The sequence below is a fragment of the Haplochromis burtoni genome, unplaced genomic scaffold (assembly GCF_018398535.1).
Source record: "Haplochromis burtoni strain Fernald_Lab_line unplaced genomic scaffold, NCSU_Asbu1 Contig_7, whole genome shotgun sequence".
Taxonomy (NCBI): Eukaryota; Metazoa; Chordata; class Actinopteri; order Cichliformes; family Cichlidae; genus Haplochromis; species Haplochromis burtoni.
Window position 1 is genome coordinate 1,086,694 of NW_024582368.1, and position 25,359 is coordinate 1,112,052.

The 25,359-nt window shown below is 41.3% G+C and overlaps 1 protein-coding gene across 6 annotated transcripts in view; it reads right to left on the minus strand.

The window, feature by feature from the left end:
• Positions 1–10,589: 10,589 nt before the first annotated feature.
• Positions 10,590–25,359, minus strand: part of LOC102308947 (semaphorin-4G) — a 29,511-nt gene continuing 14,741 nt past the window's right edge. The window contains exons 4-17 of one of the 6 annotated variants that reach the window (XR_006054866.1): positions 23,121–23,183; positions 22,890–22,988; positions 22,593–22,686; positions 22,396–22,509; positions 20,943–21,097; positions 19,856–20,031; positions 19,107–19,251; positions 18,132–18,354; positions 16,790–16,905; positions 16,523–16,677; positions 16,145–16,203; positions 13,334–15,608; positions 11,484–11,498; positions 10,590–11,361 (exon numbers count right to left, since the gene is read on the minus strand). Coding sequence is in view for 1 of the 6 variants with exons in the window: in XM_042224805.1 (XP_042080739.1) it covers positions 14,611–15,608; positions 16,145–16,203; positions 16,523–16,677; positions 16,790–16,905; positions 18,132–18,354; positions 19,107–19,251; positions 19,856–20,031; positions 20,943–21,097; positions 22,396–22,509; positions 22,593–22,686; positions 22,890–22,988; positions 23,121–23,183 (2,397 nt within the window). In the remaining 5 variants the exon portion in view is untranslated. Of the gene's footprint in view, positions 15,609–16,144; positions 16,204–16,522; positions 16,678–16,789; positions 16,906–18,131; positions 18,355–19,106; positions 19,252–19,855; positions 20,032–20,942; positions 21,098–22,395; positions 22,510–22,592; positions 22,687–22,889; positions 22,989–23,120; positions 23,184–25,359 lie in introns of all 6 variants that reach the window. The other 5 variants (XR_006054867.1, XR_006054862.1, XR_006054864.1 and 2 more) reach the window with 5 other exon arrangements.

Below are 25,359 nucleotides of genomic sequence, written 5' to 3' on the forward strand. Positions count from 1 at the left end.
TAACGGCGAGTGGAGACAGTGAGTCTGCCTTTGTATTTTGATATTTTAGGGTCAGTCCGGGCAATTCTATTCAATAACAGAAGGCTATAAAAATATTGAATTGTTATTAGAGTCAAGGCCTGAGAAATAATTCAAAGCATGTACACATTTATGTGTGTGAACCGTTATTACATAAGTGTTTGCAAAGGAAAGAGTGGGGTGGGTTTGGATGCCGAAACAAAGACTGGAAAGAATTGAGGGGAGGTTTTATAGTCATCTGTCCTCATTCATTTCTCATTTTCATCCAATAGAAAGGAAATCTGGAAATAATTAAAGGCCGATCAGCCTCAATCACTGAATCTCATTCAATAAATCCGAGGATTATTTAATAGCTCTTGGAATCCAGCCACTTGCTCTTTGCTTTTCTCAAAAAAAAGAAAGAAAGAAAGAAATCTCCCTTCATGTGGAATTGCATGTTTCCTCTAATTCCATCAGAAAAGAAGAATTTGTTGAAAGCATGCTTGTCATGCTCCTCCCATGTCCTCTGCTGAACCCTGCAACTATTTTCCTCTGGTGAAGCCTCCAAATGGCTCCTCTGGATGACTACATCATTTCATCTTCATATCCTGCTTCGTATTTCACCCAAGGAGCACAAGAGAAGGACTGGGAAAGTACAAAAGAACATACTCGTGTTTTACTGAAGCCTCAGGGTCAGCCATGGGCTCATAACAGACCTTAATCAGAGAGCAAGGAAAGAAGAGAATTCATAAAGGAAAAACAAAAAAAGGTGTCTATGGTGCTGTAAAACCCAGAAATGCACTAATATTAACCTTGTGGATGCTCTGACCTTCACTTTCAGAAAAACAGCAAACAGTAAAACATAGTAAGCACAAGTCTTGATTCAGAACTACTTGAACTGCTAGCACCTTCAGTTTCTCTGCTGTTGTGCACATTTCTCCAAATTCTTCTTCTTTTTTTTTTATGAGAGCAGCTTAATGTGAGACCTCCCCACAGATCTCGGTGATTAAAGTTGATGGCTTTTCGCTCCCTCATAAAAATCGATGGATCTCTAGTGAAGCACAGGGCTTGTTCCCATTAGCCAGTTGACTAACTGCATCGTCGGTTATTGAGCCAGGTATTGAGATGGTGACGAGACGGCTGCAACTGCTGCAATGCAGATCTCACAGGAACATGCAGTCACTGTAGCCTAAGGCGAAGGTAACAAGTGGATTCACCAATACTGGCTCTCAACCACACACACACACACACAAAGTCATTAATTGTTCCCCGCTGACTGGGCACCTGGTACTGTTGTTTCTGATAATCAATCACCAGAGCAGTAACTCCCACCCAGATTTATTCATCATTTTAAGCTGCAGTTTTGTGTGGCTTTTGTCTGTGCGCTGCTGTGCTGCATGTGTGTATTTCTTTGTGTGTGTGTGTGTGTGTGTGTGTGCGTGTGTGTGTGAGTGTGCGTGTGTCTAACTGGGTCAAACCCTTCCATTGCCTTTCAGACAGTCCACTGGGACATTAATGCAGGATTGAAGCACGATCCTCTAACTCAATTAAACATCTCTGTCTTATAGGACACACAAACACACACACCTAAACTAACGCTACCATCGCTCCAACTTATCCTGTCACATGCAGATGACTTGGAATAATTTCTTGAAAATACTCATAACCATAACTGAGTTTTCATGGTAAATTTTTTTTATGTACGGTGATTTATGCATGAATTTATGCATTTCCCAAATTAGAGGCAAGTCCAAACACTTGACTATGTCCTTATAACATAAGTTCTATAGGTAATTGTGTGTGTGCAGGTGAGTGCACAGAGTCAGTGAGGGTTTTAAAACTGATATCTCTGCATCATCCTTCCTCTACTGTTTCTATTCTGGCGTCTGTGTGTGATGGTAAGGGATGCAAGACATGTGTTTTTGTCGAATTTTCTATGTAATTAAAATGTTTAAATGTTTATTTTTGACTTGTTAAAATCATCTCAAATCCATTTCAACTTATTTGTTCGTAATGTGGTACTTGACTGTATCACATTTCATTATTTTTTCGGTTTCTCAGTTTTAACAGCACCTGAATTTTACCAGCAAATGTTCAATGTTATATTTTAAATACACAATTCACAGACCTGCACTGACTGTATCACAAATACATTTTCATTTTAAAAATCTATCAGTTAAAAAGTCAACTTCAAACAGCAGAATTCAAAGTATATTTCTGCTCTATCAACAAACAGGATGACGCTGTAACACCCCTTCCTGCCACCAGATGTCCTCAGACTTCCATTAGGCGCCTCCCTGCCACACTCACCTGGTTCCAATTTCCCACTAACTCCCATGTACACAGTTGTGTTTTCAGACCTCACTCCTTTGTTAGATAGTATTTGGATCCTATGTGCATTTTTGGATGCCTTTTACAACAGACCCTTTTAAAGTCTTTTCTGCATACTTGGTTCAGTCTGCAGTGGGTCTTACTTCACAGGAAGCAATGGTTTCTGTGTTTTTGACTCTGCCAGCCTGCCGACAAGACTGGTCTGCCACCTTTCCTGTTGAGTTACACCAGCAGTTAGTTGTACTCTGCTCCTCGTGCACTCTGTCCTTCCTTTCTTAAAGCACCGCGAGGATATGAATCTCATGTCATTATGCATTTGGAGTTAATATATGTTTTTCTGTATTTTTGAAAATATTTCACTCCCACACAGACTGTTTAACCAACATGCAGGTTTAAGTGTGGTAGGTGTATTCAAACACTGTGACAAGGGTTTATCAAGACTGTGCAATAGGAATTAAAAGGGTAAGTAGCAGCCAGGTGCTCATAATAGAAATCATTTGATTAATTAAACATCAAGAAAATGTGAGCACCTCTTAAAAAGCTGAAGCTTTGGCAGTTTGCCCATCTGGAGCATTCAGGTGTGAGTTGACACAACGCTACTATTCTTCCGGGAGTGAACGTTGCACCCTGAGATCAGACCGTGCAACACTCAGAGTCTTTAGAGGTCTCAGTCAGCATGTTAAACGTTAAAGTTTATGACAGTACAATTAAAAAACAAGCCTGAACAAGTGAGGCGGCACGGTGGTTAGCACTGTTGCCGCACAGCAAGAAGGTCCTGAGTTCAATTCCACCATCAGGCCGGGGTCTTTCGGTGTGGAGTTTGCGGCTTCCTCCCACCATCCGAAGACATGTCATTCACAGCTGATGGAGTCAAACCTGGCCATCTCTAAGTTTTTGTTACTTTCTCTTAGCAGCTTCATATAAAGCTCTTAGGAAGAAATTAATAGTTTTGACTTTTTAGCACTCCTCCTAGTGGCAAAATGTGATCTTTGTGAATACAAGGGAATGTAAATGGGGTAAGGTGAGAGAGTGGCTTCAGTTTTGATTCAGGGTAAATAAGACTGAAACAGAAATTTGCTGAGTGGACAAAATGTCCTGTTAGAAACTTAAATAATGAAACAAAATTATTATTGTAGAAATGCATTGTGAAAAATATTTGTATAGCTTTTCTGTTTATCGGTTAAATGGTGCAATACATGTTCATTCTCAAGTTAGCATAAAAAAATTTTAGGCTGCTGCAAAGAATAAAAGTAAACGAATGAATATTTGTGATTTAATGTGACTATCCGACTATCAGACTACCCACTGACTATTAGGTCAGTGTGCTTGCTACCCACCATCAGCGTTATACAGAGAGACAGTGACTGTCAGGGGCAAAGATTGCTCCAGGGAAATAATTTGACAGTGTTTAGACAGCGCTGGCAACATGTGTCTTCCAATAAATGGCCGCACAATATGATGGAAAGAGGGAAGAAATGGTGTAAGTCAGCAGAAATGAGACCCACACGCACGCGCGTGAGCACGCAGACACACACTGCGTCTGATTTCTCCATCCACCCTAAATGAGAATGATACTGAAATACAGACAAGTGTTCTTGTCGCTGAAGCCTGAAATTGCCTTTTCCCTCCTGCTGTTGATTGTGTTTCACACTCAGTGAAACAAGAGCCAGGACCCCGACACAACTTCAGTGTCAATGTGTGTCTGTATCTAGTCTTACTCATTAGGGCTGCACTCACACTAGCGTGAAAGAGATTTTATATTCAGGCAGTAAGACTGTTTTTATGAATGGAGGGCGCCCACTGTTCAACAAGAGAGCGATCTGGTTAGTTAACCAGCCACCAGTCCAACTTGCCCCCTCTTAGCATGGTGTGGCTGTGCAACACTGCACATTCATTTGTCTACAACACTGCTTCCTTCTAAACAGCCTCGCCTCTTTTTTCTTAGTTTAGTTCATTAATTTTACTTAGTGGAGAAAACACAGAAAGTACATTTACTTACGTGGTGTCATTTTTAGCTCCTTGAGTATTTTTTCTGATTCACTATCTTTCAAAGGAAAACTGTAGTTTTAGCTGTAGTTCATTACAAATTCAAATTCATTGTTTGTTTCTTCTTTGTTTGTTTTTTTTTACAATATATTGTATAGTCATGCACAGAAAAAGTTGGGACGCTTTTATTTAAGCTTTAAAAAAAACAGAATACAATGATTTGCAAATCTCATATTTTAATTTACAATAGAACAAAAAAAGTCAACACAGAGGCAACAAAAGGCTGGAAAAGTAAGTGGTGCTAAAAAGAAACAGCTGGAAGAACATTTTGCAACTAGTTCGGTTAATTTTCCACAGGTCAGTAACATGATTGAGTATAAAAAGAGCATCTTGTGTTTTCTGTGTTCTGTTGTCAACAAAAGTATGATTTTAATTGATCAAATCATTGCATTCTGTTTTTATTTATATTTTACACAGCATCCTAACTTTTTTGTATTACCTCATTGAGATGGTTATATAATAAACAAAGAGTCTGAGTACCTGTTTGAACCATTACATTTTAATGTCATAAAATGTTCAATGTCATACCCTAGTCGTCACTTGTGGCCACACAAAAGCCCACATACATATCGTTTAAACTTTAGCTGCTACCTTGCATAAGTAAAGAAAATTGCTTGTCTGCAGTAAAAATGTCTAATTCCTAATGTGAAACGAACAGCAAACGTTTCAGGAGACAAAACTAGGACAGTAACACATTGTGTTGATTCTTTACCGCTTCTGGGGAAGGTTAATTGTGTTTTTGCACAGGAAGGTTGGAGGGCATGGTCACCTTCAAATCTGACAGGAGTTCTGCTTCACCTTGGTTCAGTGACACATTCATGAGTTTGGACGCTTGCACACATGAAGGATTGATGGCAGGTCAAGGTCAGTCTGTTATTCATTATGCCAGCCCTGTTTCATTCTGTCCAGCGGAGTTGCGTTGGTACGATGACAGACTGGCACAATCAGAGGAAATCGCCTCAGACATAACTGCCACACTTCAGCAATAAAGTCGGGTTAAAACAAAGACTTTTACAACTTTCACCACATGCTGAACTAAACAAATAGAAAGAGGTGATACCTACAGTAGCATAAGTCTTTACAAACCAGTAAAATGAAAGGCGTCACCGATTGTTACATTTTCTTTAGAGATTTACAAGTACGAGGTGTGTCTTCTGCAAACAGAAACTACAATTAAACTTGTAAAGGTAGACAATATCAGAGTTTGTGCTGGCAGAGGTGTATGCTCTATAAGCAGGCTGTCAACGACCTCTAGTGATAAACAGCGCTCGGTGCATTTGACATAAGACAGAGGAGAAAAACACTAGATGGCGCCACATGAGTGAAAATGAAACACCACATGGCGTGAGCCCAGCCCACAGTCCAAAGGCTGACATGGTACATAGCTCTAAGCCACACTCACACACACACAGACACACACGCTGAAATCTCACTGATTACTGACCCAAGCATCATGACTACACATCCATAAAATGTATCTCCAGTTTAAAACACGTGTTCACTCTTGCTGGTTGCACTTTACATATCAAATCAAAGACAGATAGCCTTAACTACATGTGCCGAGCTGGTCTACACTCTGTCAACAATTCCAAGTGTCAACAGAGTCCAAAAAGTCCAAAGGTCAAAGATTAGACATTTAGTTTCCGTTTGTCCAGGACATATCAGCTGCCTGTGTGTATGAATCCCCTCTTACATGAGCACAATCACACATAAACACCTGAGAGGAAGTCTCTGTGTTTGTTTGAATCTGAAACTGTTATAATGAAAACAAGATAAACAGCATCACGTGTTGCTCATATTACTCACTGAGTTTCAGGTGAAACTTGAGCGAGCTGCAATCAAAACATCTCACTGCAGTGGAAATGTAGCTTAAGAAGACATTTCAACATTTCAACATATATGTGTGTGTGTGTGTGTGTGTGTGTCAGAAGTCATTGTGATGTGTCACTAGGACACCTGGGCGTGTCTTAGCACTCTCTCTGGTAGCAGCTGCAACTCAAATTTCAGTCTCATGTTACTTCCTTCATTCCCACTGCATGAACAGTGAACCCTGGGGGATCTTTTGATAAATTTGTTGTTAGAAAAAAGGAAAAAAAAGCTGCCTTTGCATTGATTTTGTTGGCTGCTCTCAAGAAAAATCAGAAAATTGCACCGGCAGTGGTTTATTCAGCATACCTCCCATTACAACATAACCAATAGGCTTTAAAGGCCAGTTGGATAATTCAACCAATCATTTAATCTCCTATCAAGATCTCAAGGGGTATTCAGAGCAAAATAACCTCTCTGACTTTTGAGCACATGTCTTTCTGTTTCTGTCATGTGGAGGAAGCAGATAAAGAGCTGATTGATATGCCAGTGTTACGTGTGTCACAGCAGAGACGCGTGGCTTTTCTGGCGTCAAACCGGTCCGGGAGGAGGCAAGGGATCTGCTTGTTGGCCTGAACAAGCACAGTATCTGTTTGTTTTGGGGAAGAAAAGTGCAGTGTGTCACACTTTTCCTTTTGTCAGTCTAATACACAGGCTTCCTATAATGGTGACATCCAAACAGCCTCTTCAGAGTGGAAACATTTTTATGAGGCTGGATATTTAGAGCATTATTTGCTATACAGTGGCTGGACAAAGAAACAACAGCATGCTCTGAGCGGCATCACAATGAAGAGACTTAACGTTTGGTTCGCTTTTCTTTAGCCATTTAATCTTGACTACTGTGAAGGAGTCAAAGATGACTCTGCGACAATCTCAGCAGCATAGTCTGTACTGTGTTTTAGTGTGTGTGTGTGTGTGTGTGTGTGTGTGTGTGTGTGTGTGTGTGTGTGTGTGTGTGGCTAGATTCTCTAAATTTATCCTGACTGTCAAAACTCTCATATCTCTGTCTGTGTGACTGACATTTTCAATATCACAGTCTGAGGCTTCAAATGGACAGTCGAGCAGGTATGAGGAGGATTGATGGGGAACCTTTAGACAAAAAACTTTAAAGTCACCTCAACCAAAGCTACTTTTAGCTTCTCCTATAGTCACAAGAGGTCACCATAGTGGGTAGCTCTGCATATTTTGCAGATTTCACACTGGATGCCCTTTCTGGCACAGCTTCAAACGCATTTGTGTCTCCTCCTGGGATCAAACCAGGGATTTTCTGATTGTTAGGGGAAAGTGTCAGCCACTATACTCATTATATTGTACTGTCATTACAAAACAGTGAGTAATAATCAGCAGACAGTCATGTAAAGCTATTTGTCCTTTCCTCACTTGGCTCAGTGACACACTTCTTCGAGAAAGACAAAGCAGGGCTGCTCGTGTCTAAAGCGACGAATAAACAGAAGAAAGGGGAGCAGAGATAGCAGAGCCACCGGAAACAAAAGAGAAGAACAAGAGGAGAGGGAATCATCAACCACACCTAGACAATTCATGCACCTCTCTACACATTCTGCTCTGAAGGTTACCTTGATATACTGAAAGATTGATGTCTGCAAGCTAAAATCTATTTTTTATCCTCATGTGTCACTGAAATCCCTTTCATCTGTCTCTGCTTGGATGATATTTATCAAATATGTACAGCTTTGATTCACCAGAAAGGAGAAAGATCTGTGGAAATCATTTTCCCCTGAGAAGCAAATCGAGTCTATGAATAGAATCGTTGTTTTAATCTCAGATTAAGTCACCTGTCAGGTTATTTCTAGGGGAGTAAGTGCTTTACACAGAGCACAAACAGATGAGTGAGTATGAACAACAACACAGTTCAAATCTAACCAACAAGGGCCATGTCAGTCATAGTCTGTATGTCTACAATGCTGTTTGTTTTAATTATGTTGCTTATAAAGCGATTTCAGTGTTTCTGTCAGGTGTATAAAGAGAGGGAATGCAAAAGTATGCTGCAGCAAACTAGCAAAAGTAGCACAGACAGAGGGCAATAGAGAGGACTATACACATGCATACAGGACTGAGTGGATTAAGTTTGACCAAAGGATCTCCCCAAAATGTAACCTTACCAGGCAGTCAGACTTCACAGGCTTAAATAATTTTCATCATTCAAAAATGGAAGAAGATCCATCCATCGTCTTCCAATTATCCTTATCAGATTCTCCGGGGAGGGGGGCGCTGGAGTTTATCCCAGCTTTCATAGGGTGTGATCCAAAACAAGCAATTGAGAGTAAACTATAAACAGAGTTCAAATCATATTTCAAGGTTTCTCGTGACATCATACGTACGTTCCTTGCAATTTGTTCGTCATATTGGATGTGATAAACCCCCGTTTGCTACAGAAAAACTTGTTTTTTGTATATTTTCATGTTTCTCTGAAAATGCACAGATGATAATGACATTAAGGACATTTTTTTTTAAATGCAGGTTTAAGGCACTTCTGTGTTGGCTTAATAACCAACTTTTCTAGTTAGTACCAACATTAGGTGATTAACGTTGGCCCTGAGAGGCCAAACTGACTGCAACTTTAGAAAACACTAGCAATAAGAAAAACGCTGCAAAAGCACACAAAACACAACGGAAATGGGAAAGAACAGAAGAAAAGTGTTTCTGGGGAGACAATAACTAGGCGGACCAGTTGCAGGAACCAAAATATGCTTAGAATTGCGCTGGGAGACACTTAAAAGAAGGGGAGGATCTATCGGTTTTGCGAGGAAAGAAAAGATGAGCAGTAAATGTGCTAGCCTAACTATTAGCCTAAAAATCCGTCACCAGTAGCATATGAATCATGATAAAACACGCCTACCATCTTGTAGGTTCCTGCAACTGGTCCGTCGGGTTATTGTCTCCCCAGAAATACTTCCCTTGTGTTTTTTTTTCCTACTTCTGTTTTCGTTTTTCCTGTTTCCGTTGTGTTTTGTGTGCTTTTGCAGCGTTTTTCTTATTGCTGGTGTTTTCTTAAGTTGCAGTCCGTTTGGCCTCTCAGGGCCACCGTAGATAAGCCTCTCCTTCAAATATAGTTTTACAGATATATATATAGATAGATAGATATACACACATTTGTTTTTTTCAAAAGACAAGAATGGTGGCTTCTAAAGTGCCAAACATTGGAACATGCTGCTAACTGGACTAACTGAGCATTTTCTGTCATTATAACCATTATAATTTGTACTACCGGTACTCTTTTCCAGTAAAGGTAACTTTTAGTTTACACGGCATGACATCAGCCAAAACACTAATGTTTAGGCTTCAAAGTGTGTAGTCTAAAAAAAGTAATGGCTTGTGCCCATCACACTGTCTATCAAAGCAGTCTTCTCTAGATGCTAGTAGAGAAGATAAAACCGAGAAAGGTATGATGAAATTACCACATTTTTTCCTGCTCCTTTTGGTGCAGCCCTTTATCCTAAATATCTCCATGTGGGAGTCTTGATAATGTGTAAATTCCGTCAAACACAAAAAGCTGCACTAAGCCTGCACTTCTGTCGTTTAACATAAAACCGCTTTGTGATATCCACATTTCAGAGCGGGCCCTTTGAAATTAACCTGTAAATTTTACACTACTCATTCCAATGTGCCACTTGAGAGAACAGGCTCCTCCTGTTGACACTGATTATCCACGCTAGCATTACGCAAGTAACACACTAACCATGACAGTTTGTTAATCACACATCAAGCTGTACACACTGCAGGTACCTGGCACTCTTACAAATCCTCCTTGGGCGTGTTTGTGTGAGCGTACGACACGGCTGTCCTATTTATAGGCGTCTTGTTTTGCTGTTAGTTATGTGTTACAATAAATGCATTGTGTGAAAACTGGGTGTTGTCCTCTCAATCCCAGAAATGAAGGAAAAGGTCTTATGGATGATGGAGAAATCTGTTTGGGAGGGGAGGAGGGTAGTTCTGCACTGTGGCATTTCCGATTGAGTAAATTCAAAAGGTGCATCATGAATGTAGGGCCTGCAGCTCGTCAATACAAGCTCCAACATTGGACGTTGTCTTTTAATGCCTTTGCAGGACACAGGACGGACATTATGCAGTTGGTTTTGATCAACGGCACTCTCCTGCTGGCTCCGAACCAGTCCTCGGGCATCAACCTCACAGCAAAATTTTCCGTACCAGTCTGCGCTTGCTGCAGGAACTCAGGCCTGCTTCCAGTTACAAAGCAGATGCTTCACTGGCAATATTTGCAGGCTTACATAGTTCACTCTCTCTCTCTCCTCTTACATATAAAAAAAGCTTTGACAAGGATAGGATTTCTTTCATCTACCTTTGTATCTGCAAAATCAAAAATGAAGAAGTCTTTGAAGTAGAAAGTTTTATTCAAATTCATCATGACTGAAATGTGAAGGAACCCACTTCCCTTTTAATTCTTTGTGTTAGCTTAATAAAAGAATTGGATTTGCTGTGTGCACAAGCATGCAAACAGAGAACAAAACAATTACAGTGACAAAAAAAGCTTAACCATCCCTAATTAAGACATTAGGAATATTGTGAGGTTTATATATAATTTGGTGTATTTTCATTTCCCTTAGTAGGTTATAAATACTCACTTCTGTGGTGCTGGTACGGCTTCTGCATGCTTTTTCTTTGTCTACCGTGCTTCTATTTATTACATTTTGTGCAACACAGGCAAAGTGTGATCCTCCTTTTTGTTAGGCTTTTGTTTAACAAGTGGCACTTTGACACAAAACATCGACAGTAAATTCCAAAACATACAATGTACAAAATTACAAAATAAATATGCAGCTTCTTTGAGGGATAAAATAGGCGCACAAAACAACAAACTTGGCACTTTCGATTAATAGTAAAATGAGTTTTCTTTGTCCTTTACTTAAAGAGAAACAGTGTTGAAACAATTCATGCAGCAAGTGAGGGGAAAAAAGGTTATTACATGAAACGGAGGGAAGGGCACTCTGCGCACACATAAACACACACGCAGCTGCTTTCTGAAGAAGAAATGCTGCTCGGTAAGACACGGGAGCCAACAATTTCCTTTCCAGTTGTTGCTGCTGGGGCAGAGACTCTTATGCTGTAGCCCTTATCCAGCCTCGCTTCAGGCGCCACTGTCCACTAATGACAGAAAATTTGATTTCAGTGCTCATTAAAGAATATCTTTGCAGCCAGTTTTGCCATCTGACACTGGTTGAGAGATGGTATCCTCGGGAATGAAATTAAGTGGGCTTCAAACTGACCTGCGCTCATCACACCTACAAACGAGAGAGAAGGCAAAAAACATTCAGCGTTTCCACTGCAGCGAATAAAACTGCAAATCACATCAAACCCCTGTAGTTGTGTTCACCTTGTGTTGTGCTTTGAATCGAGGTCAAATGGTTTTAATGAAGGCTTTTAATGTGTGAAGTGTTCAAGCTACGCTGACTGGAAAGCCGAGCTCAAGCCACAGCTACGCTGGCATCCTGACATCACAGCCGTGTTAGGTTCAATCACACGTACGACTTTACATGTTCGTCACTCGTGTTTATCATGATGTTGTTTACACTCGAGTTATTTTTGCTTTTCTACTTTTGACGTACAGCAATTAAATGGAAAACCACACCCCATGCCCGCGGGTATGAGAAAAATAATTAGAAACCTGAGAGTGTTACATAATGTAAATGTCCAGGGAGACTTCTCACTCAGTTTCTCCATCCTCGTCATAAGTAGACTGTTTAATTAATACTGCGCTCAGGCATGGGAGCTGAAGATGCAGCAAGAGAAGATGGATTAGGAAAATAAAAAGGACTAAGAGTGAGACTGAGCAACATAATGGCCAAATCAGCCTAAACATTAATCATTGATGCAAGAGAAATTTGTTTTAATTTCCTGCATGGCTGGATTATTCCCATAAATGAATTATTCTGTCAGAGTGTAATTTGTTCGAGATAAGACAATGCAGCTGTGAATGAGTTTACAGCATATGTTTTCAATCGGAAATCTGTGAGTTTACATTCCTGCACAAATTATTAATAACCAAGCTGATCTAATTGATACGCTGTTAGAGCATACAGGTGGGTAGAAACTGTGTGTCCACTACTGTGCAAAAGTCCTGAGCCAGACCTCATTTCTTTAAACTTTGCTAGGGAAATGGGTGCAGCGGTTTATTGAAACATTCAAAAATCCATGAAAATGAAGTATATAGGGCAAAAACAGAGTTTGCACAATGAATGAGCTTGAAGGTCAATATTTGGTGTTACCACCATGATTCTCAGACAAGCCTGAACTATCTTAGCCAAACTTTCCTGTAATTTTCTTAAGTTGTCTTCAAGAATAGTTTTCCAGGTCTTTGGAAAAAAATTCAAACCTTTTTGTTGGATTTTGGGTCAAAATCTGATGGCACTTTTCTGCCTTCATAACTTGCCAACACCAGGATTGAATTGCAACCCCAAGCCATGACATAGCCTCCACTCCACGGTGTTTTACAGATGGCTGTAGACACTGCCTCTGTTCTGACCTCCTCTATACATATTGACAATGATCTGAACCAAAGATTTTAAATCTGTTGGTACTGATTTCCAGTCCAGATCTTGCGTACTTTGGTATACCTCAGCCTCACTGTGCCCCTTCCTGGCACACATTGCACACCAAGCTTTTGGCTAATAGCTCTTTGGGAATTACCTTGCTGGTGTAAAATTACTATTTACACCTGTCAGCTGTGTGTTTTGGCATTTTTCATAGATTCAAGTAAAGAAATGGAGACAAATGTGTTTTTACTAAGTTATCTGTTATGTGTAGACAACAGTGACCTATAAATGATAAAGAGACACCAAATTCAAGGGACGAACCAAACATAAAAGCATTCCTTTGAAAATGTATAAGGACTGGACTGAAAGAGTGAAAAAAGCAGCCAATGCCCAAAGAAAAACTTTGAAGACCTTCAGAACTATTCCTCAAAAACCACTTATAAACAATTACAACAAACTCTGGCTCCTTGAAAACAAAATATAAAGAATGAGGGGTGTTTATCTCTCTGGTCCATAGCCTTAAGTACCTGTTTGGCTAACAGCCTGTGTAGAAGATGTATCAGTGCAATATAAAGACGATTAACCTTGGAACGCTCTTGGCGAACTCTGTTTCCCGCAGTCTGTCATTCTGTGTGACGGTCTCATGCAGGGTGTCACTCAGCGGTGGATTCAGGCTCAGTCAGTGTTTTTCTCCTGACCCACTGTGTCAGAGAAGGTCCAGCAGACACAGCTGAGGTCTGCACAGTTGCAACTCATCACACTGACAAGGGGGGGAAAGAAAAAAAACTTCCTCTGGCTGGCTGGTTGCAGAGTTAATAACAATGACTTTAAAATTACTAGCATTTAAAGTGCACTAAAATAATTATAATACTGTCACATATTATCTTGGGATGTCCATCAGTACTTGGTGAAATAATCACTATTTAATACATTTTCATCTAAGGGTTTAATAAGTTTAATCCCTCATGAATTTTGCATGTAATGTGGACTCTAATGGCTACTTGAAGGAATTAGTAGATATTAATTAAACTGGAGTATTAAAGGCTAACACACTGCTTCATGTTTTAACCATTTATGATGCATTAACAGCATCACCTGGATTATCAACAAATTAACACAAATAAATTTTTCTGCAATTTAAACAATACATATAAATGATTAATATGATAATTATCTACTAAAAGTGGTGCATTACGTGTTTAGTAATTATATAAATCAGTAAATAAAGAAATACTAAGTTAAGCAGGGTTAATATTAAATAATGATTAGTTCACCAATTGATGGCTGGTGTAAATGTTATGTGCCATCCAGTCCTATATTATTGTAAAATATTGTGTTGGTTATTGCAATTAGTTAAAAGCAAAAACATTGTGCACCACATTCCCTCCCCTCTCTCCCTTCATGTTTTTAAAAATGCATAGGCCATCTGTGCACAAACGAACTCTGGCTAGCTGCCCTCCGGTCTGAATCGACTCTTCACATGTATTCATATTCCAGTGTGGCTCAATTTGACTTGTTGGTGGAGACTGTGCATCCCGCTTTGTGCTCTGTGGATCAGAGGGCTCAGACATGGCACTCAGATCAGACTGGGGACTGACTGCACTTGTTCTCATGGGCAGTTTTGAGGTGAGGTAGATTGCTCTTTTTTGTTGTTTCATGCTCGGCCCCTTCACTGGAATTTATCTTCTCATTTGTCGCGCATTGGGAAATTGGGGAATTCAGTTTGACAAGCAGTTCAAAAATAGGAATGTCTCATTTCTAACCCTTTCACTGCTTTAGACCACAACAATAATGAGTCACGTGACAGGCACCAGCTAAGAACACTTAGCAGTACGCCCATTATAGGGGAAGCTACATCTGTCTACACAGAGCTCTCATCCGGCCTGGGCAGCAGCTGAGTGTGTTTCCTCTTCTCTAAGATCTTGTTGAGCTCCTCAGCAAAGGAATAACCAGGTGGTGACATATTTTCAGAGTCGCTCTGTCTCAGGAGCACATAGCTGTTCCCATGTATCCTCCTCAGGACACTAGGCAGTGTTGCCGACAGCCCGTTGGAAAAGTCACACCCCGGCGAGGTAAGTTGAGGTGTGGGGGGGAGAGGCGGTGCTGGGGGAGGAGGTTCATTACTGGGTGAAGTGTGACCCTCGCCAGGGACAATCTGTAGTAAGCCTCCATCCTGGATGTTGCCGTTATGCATATTTGAACCTCCGTTACAAATGCCGTTGCCATTACAGTGACTCGAGATGGTCTTCAGCTCCATGGTGGTGGAGTTTCTGTGCTGTTTCCTGTTCCTGTGGTGCTTCTTACCACTCTGGTGGGCTGCAGCCGCAGCCCGTATTGAGTACTTTCCTCTTTGGCCTACTCGCAAACAGAAGCCCACATAGATAAGAACCACTGTGAGAACCACGCACAGTCCTCCGAGGATAGTGATGAGGGAGAGGTAGATGGCCTTCATGTTCCTGGGGGAAAGCAGATCTGAGTGTGGGAGAAGAGGGCTCAGCAGTGGTGGCTTGCCCCTCTCTGTCTGGGGATGCTCACTGGGGCCTCTGACGGTGGTAGAGCTATGAGTTGGATCAACAGGCGGTAGAGGGTGCAGATCCAACTGGATGGTGACATTGTAGGTAACTATTGCAACCTTTACACTGTTTTCAACGCCGTAGCAGGTGTACAAGCCGCTTTGGTCCTGCCGGGCATTGATGATCAGCAGGCCATCTGTGCCGGTTCTAAAACCAGAGTTGAGGTCGTACCCCTGCACCTGTCTGCCGTCCAGCATCCAGAGGGGCGTCGCCAGATTGGAGCTGAGCTCGCACTGCAGCAGCACGTCATCACCGACCCGCACCGAGCGGTTCCGGTGAACAACATCTGAAAAACACAAGCAAGCCCACATGTGCTGAAACACAGATTTCATAAGAAAACCCACAAATCAGCCACAGACACGTTTTATATATATGTTCATTGTTTTACATCTACTGCATTTATCAAAGGCCATCCAAAGTTATTGAGGCATGAACTCCAATTACAAATCTTTTAATTCCTGCCCTCACATTACCTTGCACAGAGCGAGGGAGTGAGGGGGGTAGAAGAAGCTACACTTTATCAGATTGAAATTGAGGAGTGAGAGAAGGACTTCGCCTGCCTTGAATATCAAACAGATTTCTCTCCAGAGATGGCAAAAATGTGATTAAAGAAGGGAGGAGAGGATTTTGCCAACACAGTGCGCATAATCAACTTTCAAAGAGGCCTTCATGCCATCTGATGACAACTATGCATCTTTCGAGTCCTTCCATGCGTTCTCTATTTTTAATCTCCCTTTCAAGCGTTACGTTTTTTTTTTCCTTTTCCTTTTTTTTTTTTTTTTGGAACAGCAGCACTGAGGAGCAGATGAGATTTCTGCGTACCGCCTTGCGTGTTCTCACATCCCTTGGTGCCATGCTGGATATCCTGGATTAATGTGGATCTGTGAAGAGAGATAAATCATAACAATAGGTACATCAGTACAAGGAATAAACAGGCACCTTAACATAAGAAATTCAGCTATTTATTGCTTCGATATCTGCTTTCTAGAGAGGAAGCGTATCTTTCCTGAATAATCAGGACACCTAAAGTACACAGGCTATGTTTACAATCACAACCATCTGCTGTCTGCCAGCACTGAATTACACAACAGCGTGACAGTGTGACAGGGCACGCTGATACTTTAACTTTACTCAAATCAAACGTACAAAAGGGCACTTTAATCACCTGATCTAACCACACACACAACCTTTCAAACTGACCTGTCTGCTTGCATCATGACGTCCACGCACTCTGCTCCGTTCCAGGCACAGTGCGGGTCCCTGGCAAAGATGCAATCATAGCAGGAAGTGTATCTACCACAGCTAGAGAGTGGCAGCTGAACCACGCCTGATGGAGAGCCCACGTACACACTCCACTGAGGGAGAAACAAGAGTCATATATTGTATAGGACACATAGGACACAGATGACTTTGTTTAAAGCAGAAATTGGATCTAATAAATGTGGCTGTCTGTGCATCGGTCACTACCTGTTTGTCAGATATCAGTAGATTGTTAACAGGCTGTGGCTCTTCAAACAGCTGAAGCTCCTCAATAATGTGCAGCTGACCTTTGATGTCTACAGCTTTGTGTAACCAGCCTTCATCTGGGTGACACAAAGGGGAATCATTAGAAATAAAGCACTATACATAACACAAAACACACTGTAATACAAGCTGAATGAAACGTGCATGCCTATCAGACACTGGGTTATAGGTTGAATTATTATTTATCCATTGATTAATATGTATTTCACCATTTGGTATTGCAAACACTGAAGATAGTTCTTTCCTTTTACATACATTAATAAGTGCTAGAATACGGGTAAATAAAATCATTTTGGACAAAAATATTGGGTCACACAGGCTCTTAATCTTTGAATTCAAGTGTTCTGAGTCCCATTGCTGCAGGTATTGAAAATTAAGCAGCTAGCCATGCAGTCTGTCTTTACAATCAGTGTGTGAAATGTATTTACCCCTAGATATTTCATGATCAGCTATAAGTAGTTATTACAAAGTGGAGTAATTTAGAAACCAAAGCAACTCAGCGAAGAAATGAAAGACCATGTAAAGCTACAGAGCTGGTTCGCTCAGTGTGGCCATGCACAGCTGGTGACAGTTGTCAGTGCTCTGCTGAATCAAGAGCATCAGCATTCAAAACATCTTCTGGCATTAACATCAGCATAAAAATTATGTGCTGTAATACGGTTTTTAATGTCTAAAAGGCTAAAAAAAAAATGAACAGATAAAATTAATTTGCTGTAGTGTGCTAGCATTGTGCTAGGGAGAGGCAGGAGAAGGAGGACTTTTGACCACGTCAGAATGTTTCGCAAACTGAAACAATGTAGTTACATGCAAGTAGAATTGCAACATCAAGTTGGCAGTGGACCAGGATGACACAAGACTGTGTTCAAGAATCACTGCTCAACCTTAAAGCCGCTGAGTACAGATCTAAGTGCTTTTTTTTTTCCTTCCACTCAAATGTTGCTTATATTTCCCATATGAGCTGCTTGCTTAGTGCTTGAAAAGCCACTGACAGGATGACTTGTTATTTTTGCTTGTTTCTTGTGAAACAAATGAAAAGCTGGTTGAACAAGAACTACAGGAAGTCTAAAATTATATGTAGGTGGACTGGTTCCAGTGACAGCAAGGGTCTTGAACCTCCCTGTAAGCCACAAGGACCTCATCACCTCTGGAACAAGGCAAGCTTTGTGTTTTCAGTTTTTACACCAAGCTAAGCTTAAGTTATCACACATTTAGAAACAACAACAATTCAGAAAAAATAATTATTAACTGGCTGCAAAGTTAATACCTGATCTGAATTTATACACACCTGTGCCCATGTACAATACATGGTAAGTTTTTCCATCTAATCCCTGGGCCGTGTGCACACCCATGTGTGTGTAGTCTGTGGTCCTCCTAAACAAAAGGGAGCGTCGGTCCTTAGACTCGACCTGCTTGGACATCAGAGGATGCCTCCTGACAAAATTCAGAACATCATCAGGCAGGGAAGTGGAGAAGTTCATGTTCCTGGCCCTCAGAGCATCAGTTATACACTGCAGGAAAATAAGACAAAGAGCACAACAAGAGAAGAGATGATGAGCAAGTAGGAAGGCATGATGTGGGCTGTAGGGAATAGCGGTATTTTTGAGTTATTTGTAATAGAGGCCAACACTGGAAGGCAGAGAGGGTGTCAGAGAGCTTAGCGATGGTTTAGTGGGAAAATCGGGATCAAGACGAAAATGTGAGAATGTGAAACACTGTGTCTGGGGAAAATTTGACTTTTTTACTTTGACTACAATGAGCCTGCATGGGTTCAGCAGCTGGCTTGTGCTGACATGCGGGTGAATCAGCTTCCTCTGTACCTGACTAAGGGAACGACTTTCAGCCAACTCTTCTAAGAGGCTTTCACGCTCCCAAGTTAAAACGCTTGACCGTTTCTCCTTTCCATTTAATAGCAAAGTTAAAATTAAGTCCCACAAAGTGTTGAAGTGACACTGCAGTGGATGATGTCTGCTCCTGCTAACGATGACACGGCCCTGGCTGCTGCACTAAGCCATTGTCACCCAAGCTGCGAGCTTCAGTTAATCGCCATGGAAATGGTTTTCAGTGACATAAGCTGGTTGTGTTTTGAGCTTCATCCTTGAGGCCGCCACTCATTTTCTCAATTATTTTCCCTTCATCTATTCCTGTCCTCTCTTTATGAATCTTCGCTTTGCATCGGTTTCATCTGCTCTCTCTTAGGGAGACGTTATTTGTGTGCTGCATAGTATGTTTAAGGGATTCATTGGCCAGTGTGTGCATTTACCGTTCCAGGTCGCGGGTCAGGGATCTTTCCAGTGTATTCCTTCCACTTAGAACCAGAGTCCTGGTTCTCCATGTAAGGTCCTTGAAAGGCTTCTTGGACTTCAGACAGAGTGAACCGACACACTGCAGACGCCTTCACGTTTTTCCTAAAGACATCAACTCACACAATGAGAAAGACCAGAGCGCGAGCCGCGAACAATAACAGCAGTAAACCCAGGGTTTCCATAGTGACAGCAGTAGAAGTACAGTAGATCAGTGAGTCACCTCGATGAAATGATAGAAAAAGATAAATGGGATGAAAGCGTGGGGCAGGGAGGGAGGGGGAGACGAACGCTGAAAGAGATGGTATGAAGCTGATTAAAAGTTATATCTGTCTGGGACGAATAAAAGAGAAGGAGGAGAGAAGTAAGTGGTTTTAGAGAAGTGTATTCGGACCTGAGGTAAGAGAAAGGAGAGCTGGTGAGGAGCAGTATCCCAACCATGTGCAGTATTACAAATAGATTTAGTGTCACTTGTTAAATTTTGAGTACAACTCTTCCCTTAAACTGCTGTTAAACTTCTGCAATCAGCTTCTTTTCACACCGCCTGGATAAAGAAATTCCTTCTGTCTTTCATCCTGTCCCTTCACGTCGTCTTTGATTGTCTCAGCGCATCGATTGCTGCCTTTCATCTCCATCTCACTCATTTGCATTTGCATCCTCAAAGACCCTGTCGATCAGCCATCTTGGCAACATACAAATTCGCACTCACCACTCAGGGCCAAAGATGCCGTAGAAAAGCATGTCCTGCGGCGTTTGGCCAGGCAGAGCGAACACGCTGCGCAGCATGTTGAAGTGGAAATCATACTCGGGAAGAGAACAAGTCAACCGAGTCTTGAGGAAGGACGTCCACCGTTTCTGGAGAGTTAAATGGCCTCCGCGGTCTTCCTGTAGGATGACAGGTGAGGAGGAAGGAGAAAAACAAGAGGGTGGAGGAGGGAGAACGGGGGAGGGGGGGTGTTGATGTGAGATAAAAGAAAAATAGACTGAACACCACTCAAGGTGGCACACGAAAGGATATGAAGCTCCTGATGAGCACAACAGATGGTAAGGGAAAGCAATAACGATATATTCAATAAGGTTGTAGCTTCCCATAGGTAAGACTAATTTACAGATTTGTGTGTATGCGTGTGTGTTTATCCTCAGCAGGTTGAAAGCACTCACAGTGGAGTGAGCTTCTAATTGGATGTGACAGCCACGCGTACACAGAGACATCTCAACACCCATTCATTATATAAAAAGCTTCACTCGAGGCTGCGGGTCTTTTGGAAAATCCAAAAAATGGCACCATTTGGCTTTTTGATTTTAACCTTAAAATGTATTCAGCCTGGGGCAAATTGCTAGTGTCACACATGTAGCCACAAGGCACTGCTATTAGGATGAATACTTTGCCCTGCTTTCAAGGAGAGAACATGCGAGCTGACTCAATTTTAAGGCACCAAAGGAGAAAACAAGGTTAGAACAGTACAGCTGGCTCATGTCATTCTTGATACTTTACCAAGCAGCAGGAAATCTAAAACTTTATCGATACAGGCAGCAGACGATGCTAAATAGTCTTACCTGTAGCCATCCACCCGTCTCACTCTGAGTTACACTGCCTCTCTAACCAATTCATCAGCTACACAGTCTGCTCTTCTAATTACAGTGAGGCCTTGTTCCAAATGTATTCTTTATCCAGCCCCTCATCTATTACAGCCCTCTCTTCTATCATAAGCTAAACCTTCACTCAAGTTAGCCTGACGCAATCTTTCACTCCCACATGAAAAATATCTCACGCATCTCTTTCAATCTGCACTCACCTTACAAACCCGAGCAACTCGTGCCACCCGGCTGTGGCTGTAGGTTGGTGTCTGTTGCTGGCTTATTTCAGTGAAGAAGAAATAGATCTTGTCGTCATCGCCAGTACTGCTGCCCACACTCTCCCTCACGAGAACCGAACCCACAAAGTCTGCCTCTGCAACGGGGGAAAAAGGAGATGCACTTATTGTAAATGTGACAAAAGTCTTTTGAACATTACACAACACTGAACACAACTCTGTTCTCAACTCCACCACGACACCATGTTGTAGGCTCTGCTACTCTAGTCTCTTGGTGATTACTTCTTCTGGAGGCCACCCTAAACAACCTGTTGCTATGGATCCCTTGGCTTCGGCTCCCCACTTCCCCTGTGTGTCCAACCAGGTTATAACTACCCATTGACTCCCATTGATTATTGAAAGGAATAAGCACCATAAGACACTGCCTTACATCTGCCCTGATCGATAAGACACTATGTAACAGCTGTAATCCTGTCCTGGTCTCTGACCTGCATCTGGGATTATCTTGGTCCTGGCAGTTTTCACCTATGAACTCCAAACAATGTCAGAATAATCAAGTCAGGATATTGAACCAACATTGTTCTCATAGATATGCAGCACACAACAAGGAGACTGTATGAACTCTGCTATCACTACTGAAAACTAGTTAGGTAGGGCATGCAGGGGCCGGGACCAACAACACCCACACAACATACCTGCCCTACCTTCTCACATGGGCACAATTACAGCAAGTGAACAGCACATGGACTTTCTACTAGGAAGCTGGCAGGTTAAAATACCTTTTAATGTCAGATTAATTGAGTGTGGCATTTGTATTGAAGCAGGCAGCTCTGTGCAAGGAAATATCTAGAAAAGTTCCCGGCTGCAGTGCATGTGTGAGATCAGCTTAAAACCTTAAAGTCTTGCAAATTACTCTGTGCGGCTAATGTAGTGTCAAGTTAAATGCTAACAGGCACACAATGCCAACTAGTATTTATATAGTGCTTTTCTACTTTAACTATCATACATGCATAATCTGATAGACAAATCAGGGATAAACTGGAGTACGGTATCTTGTCCAAGACCACTGCAATGTTGAGCATCTGTCACAAAGTATTTTAATAAGAATTTTAATAAATTATCATAATGATTAATCCTGACAGGGACACGAAGGCTAACTTCATGATGATTGCTGAGATATTTGAGCCCGAACCAAAGTGTTCGATTTACAAACTTGGACTACAAACCTCAATCAGTAGCAGTCGTAACGTTAACCATTACATAACCAATCCACTGAAGCCGAAGGAGTATGTGAGTCACCAAGGATATTCCAGCAGAGAAGGTCACGTGGAGGTTTAACATGACGTTAGCTGGCTGTTTGCTCAGACCCCTGTCCACTTGCACCATCCTGCCACCCAAACGCGCTAAAGGAGCTTTTATCCTGCAATGAACTCACCATTCAGCCAGCGTGTGGGAGCATCTTCTGTCTTCAGCGTGGGAGACGGAGAGTTTCGGCGGATATCTGGAAAGCTCCTAAACTCATACTGGGAAGCTGTGTATATCTGCTGGTCTGGAAGAAAAAAAACAGTTTACCAGCTTATACAGCTGTTTATTGGAACTCAAGAAGAGACTGGTTTATTTTAACTGCCTTACCTATAATGAGGGCAGTGTAACCTGTTGTGGGGCCATAGGGGCATTTGTCTCTGCCTTCTTCAGGCTGAGATGAAATCACAAATCTCTCCACGTCCTGTATAGGAACAAAGATTTGAATATGGAAACTCCATGCACAAAGGTATCTTTTAATCACAGAAAACTTACAAACAAAACACTGGAAAATAACAAAGCACACGCTTTCTTTTTTAGTAAAGGTCACGGCTATAAAGCAAAAAATGCAATTTCTAAATATGCTGTATTTTCACTGCTGTAAAAAAAATGCATATATGTACATACTATGTATGCACAGAGGGGTCTGTAGGCATTAGTACCACACGTGTAGAGATGAGTTGAGTTGAACCTCTGGAGAAGGCGGATGTGATTAAAACACTCGGTCTGAAAGAAGAAGATGGAAAAAAACATATTGCAAAGAGCGAGCTAATATCAACACATAAAATAGACCCATATCCAAAAAAAACAAAACAATAAAGGGCTGAGGGTGGAAGAACGAGTGCTGTAAATGCCTACCTTATTGTCTTTTCCCTTGAGCCGGCACTGACGTTTTTGCTCCGGGGAGGCCTCCCAGTCAATCTATAACACACCAGATAACATACAGTAAGACAGAGATCCCCAAAAACGGATGGCTTTATATCACAAACCTACATAAACCCCTTTGGACTGTGCCACAGACATGACAGCAGATAAACTCTGATAACGTTACTTTTGCTTCGTCAGTGCATGCATTAAGAATGTTATCATCATCATCTGAATTTGTTGTGTACTTAGACAGCTGCGAGTTTGTTTGTTTTTTAACAATGAAAGTAAATTCTTACAGCAAGACAGAGGAGTGGCACGCACATGACTGCAGCCACTCCTTACAGCACAAACTTTTGCTGTATTAGGATTAGAGATGGCACGATACCACTTTTTTATGTCCGATACCGATATCATAAATTTGGATATCTGCCGATACCGATATGAATCCGATATAGTGTTTTTTAATCAACAAAACTGTTTTTTAAAATATCTTGCTGCATTTTGTATAAGTTCATACTCAAGTTTAAAACAACAACTACACTAAAGCTATTCTGTTATACCTGTATGCAAAAAAAAAATATTTCATAGTTCAGCAATACTGATCAATCTAATAAACTTAAACCTACACCATCCTCCCTATTCTGGTATTTTAAAGAGTACTTAGCATAAATATTAAGCAACCTAACTAATAGGGTTCCAACTCCCAGCAACAACAAAAATAAATAAATAAAAAATAGGGAACCACCCCTCACGCTCCACCTCATGATGCTTAATCGACGTAATCAACCTTAATTTGATGCAGTGTGAAAAAAAATGCACAGAAATCAATTATTTTTCAAGAAATATTAAATAGATTCAACATCTTTCTTCAACAGAATTGCAGACTGCACAGATGGTACCTTCCCAAAGGAAAAAGTACTATAGCTTACTAGGGTATATATATTAGACTTAATAGTTACTATATACAGTAATTGACTTCTATTCATTTTACATCAAATTAAAACTTTGGGTGTAAGATTCAGATAATTATTTATTAAAAGCTAGACATTTTAAATGAGAATAAGAAAGAAAAGTATGTCTTTGTGCCCCCTTTTCCCTGTTAATGCCCTATCGGCCCCCCTGGCTAAACTTTGCTAGATCCGCCCCTGCACAGTTACCAGCCGTCAGCTACGTAGAAAAAGATCCTGGAGTAGAAATTAATATTAAATAAATTCTAACAACAGCTGATCAAGCTTAAACGTGCTGCTGTTGTTCAGCCGCTGGTTTCCTCTTTCTGGCGCAAAGTGGGCCAAAAACAAACAAGAAGACGGACTCGCGAGCAGAAAAGCCGATCAGCTGATCATTATAAGCAGTTTCATGATTGAAGTAGCAGCAAGAGAGGCAGTCGCTTGTTAAGCTTAACGCAGGAATGCTTTACAAACATTCAGAGATGGACTTACACACTTGCTTTACTTCTCTCGGGGATAACTTTGTCGGAGATGAAATGCCGGGTTGCTAGCGAAGCTCCAAATGCTATCCAGACCACCGACAGGTCCCGCATGCCACAGCCGCTCTATCACGTGATGCATACTGCTCCGACGTGCTAACGTTCTGAGGTGAGTTACGGCGTGTTGCAAGTTTTGTGAGGTGCTTTCGTGATATTTAATGGATCGGATTACATTTTTTATTTTTCTCCGATATCCGATCCAGTAATTTAGGTCAGTATCGGACCGATACCGATACGTAATATCGGATCGGGCCATCTCTAATTAGGATAATTAGCAAACCAGTTTAATGCCAGGTTGTCACAAGCTAGAAAACAAAGTAGCATGGCAGCTAAAACATCAAAGAACTCCAAAGCACACTTTTGCTTGAATAAAATTTCAAGTGCCTTTTTTCTCATAACATGGTTGTGTTTAACTTGAAGAAAAAAAAAATTGAAACAACATACAAGCCCTCATCGAGGAGTCTTTTTCACTGGTGTTCCACCAGTAGGAAGTTTCCACTTATGGTTTCACACCAATGGCAAAATTCCATCTGAGGTGATAGTGGAATATTCCACCAGGGCCGCATAAAGGCCACAACATTCATCAATTTTATACATCAAAAACAACACACAATAGCATAGATCACAGACAATATAACTGCACCTCAAACAAGGTTTATAAAACAGCAGTAAAGGTGAGTCATTTAAGCCAGGGTATTTAGTACACTGTAAAATATGGATTTTCTTGTTCAGCTAATTACACTA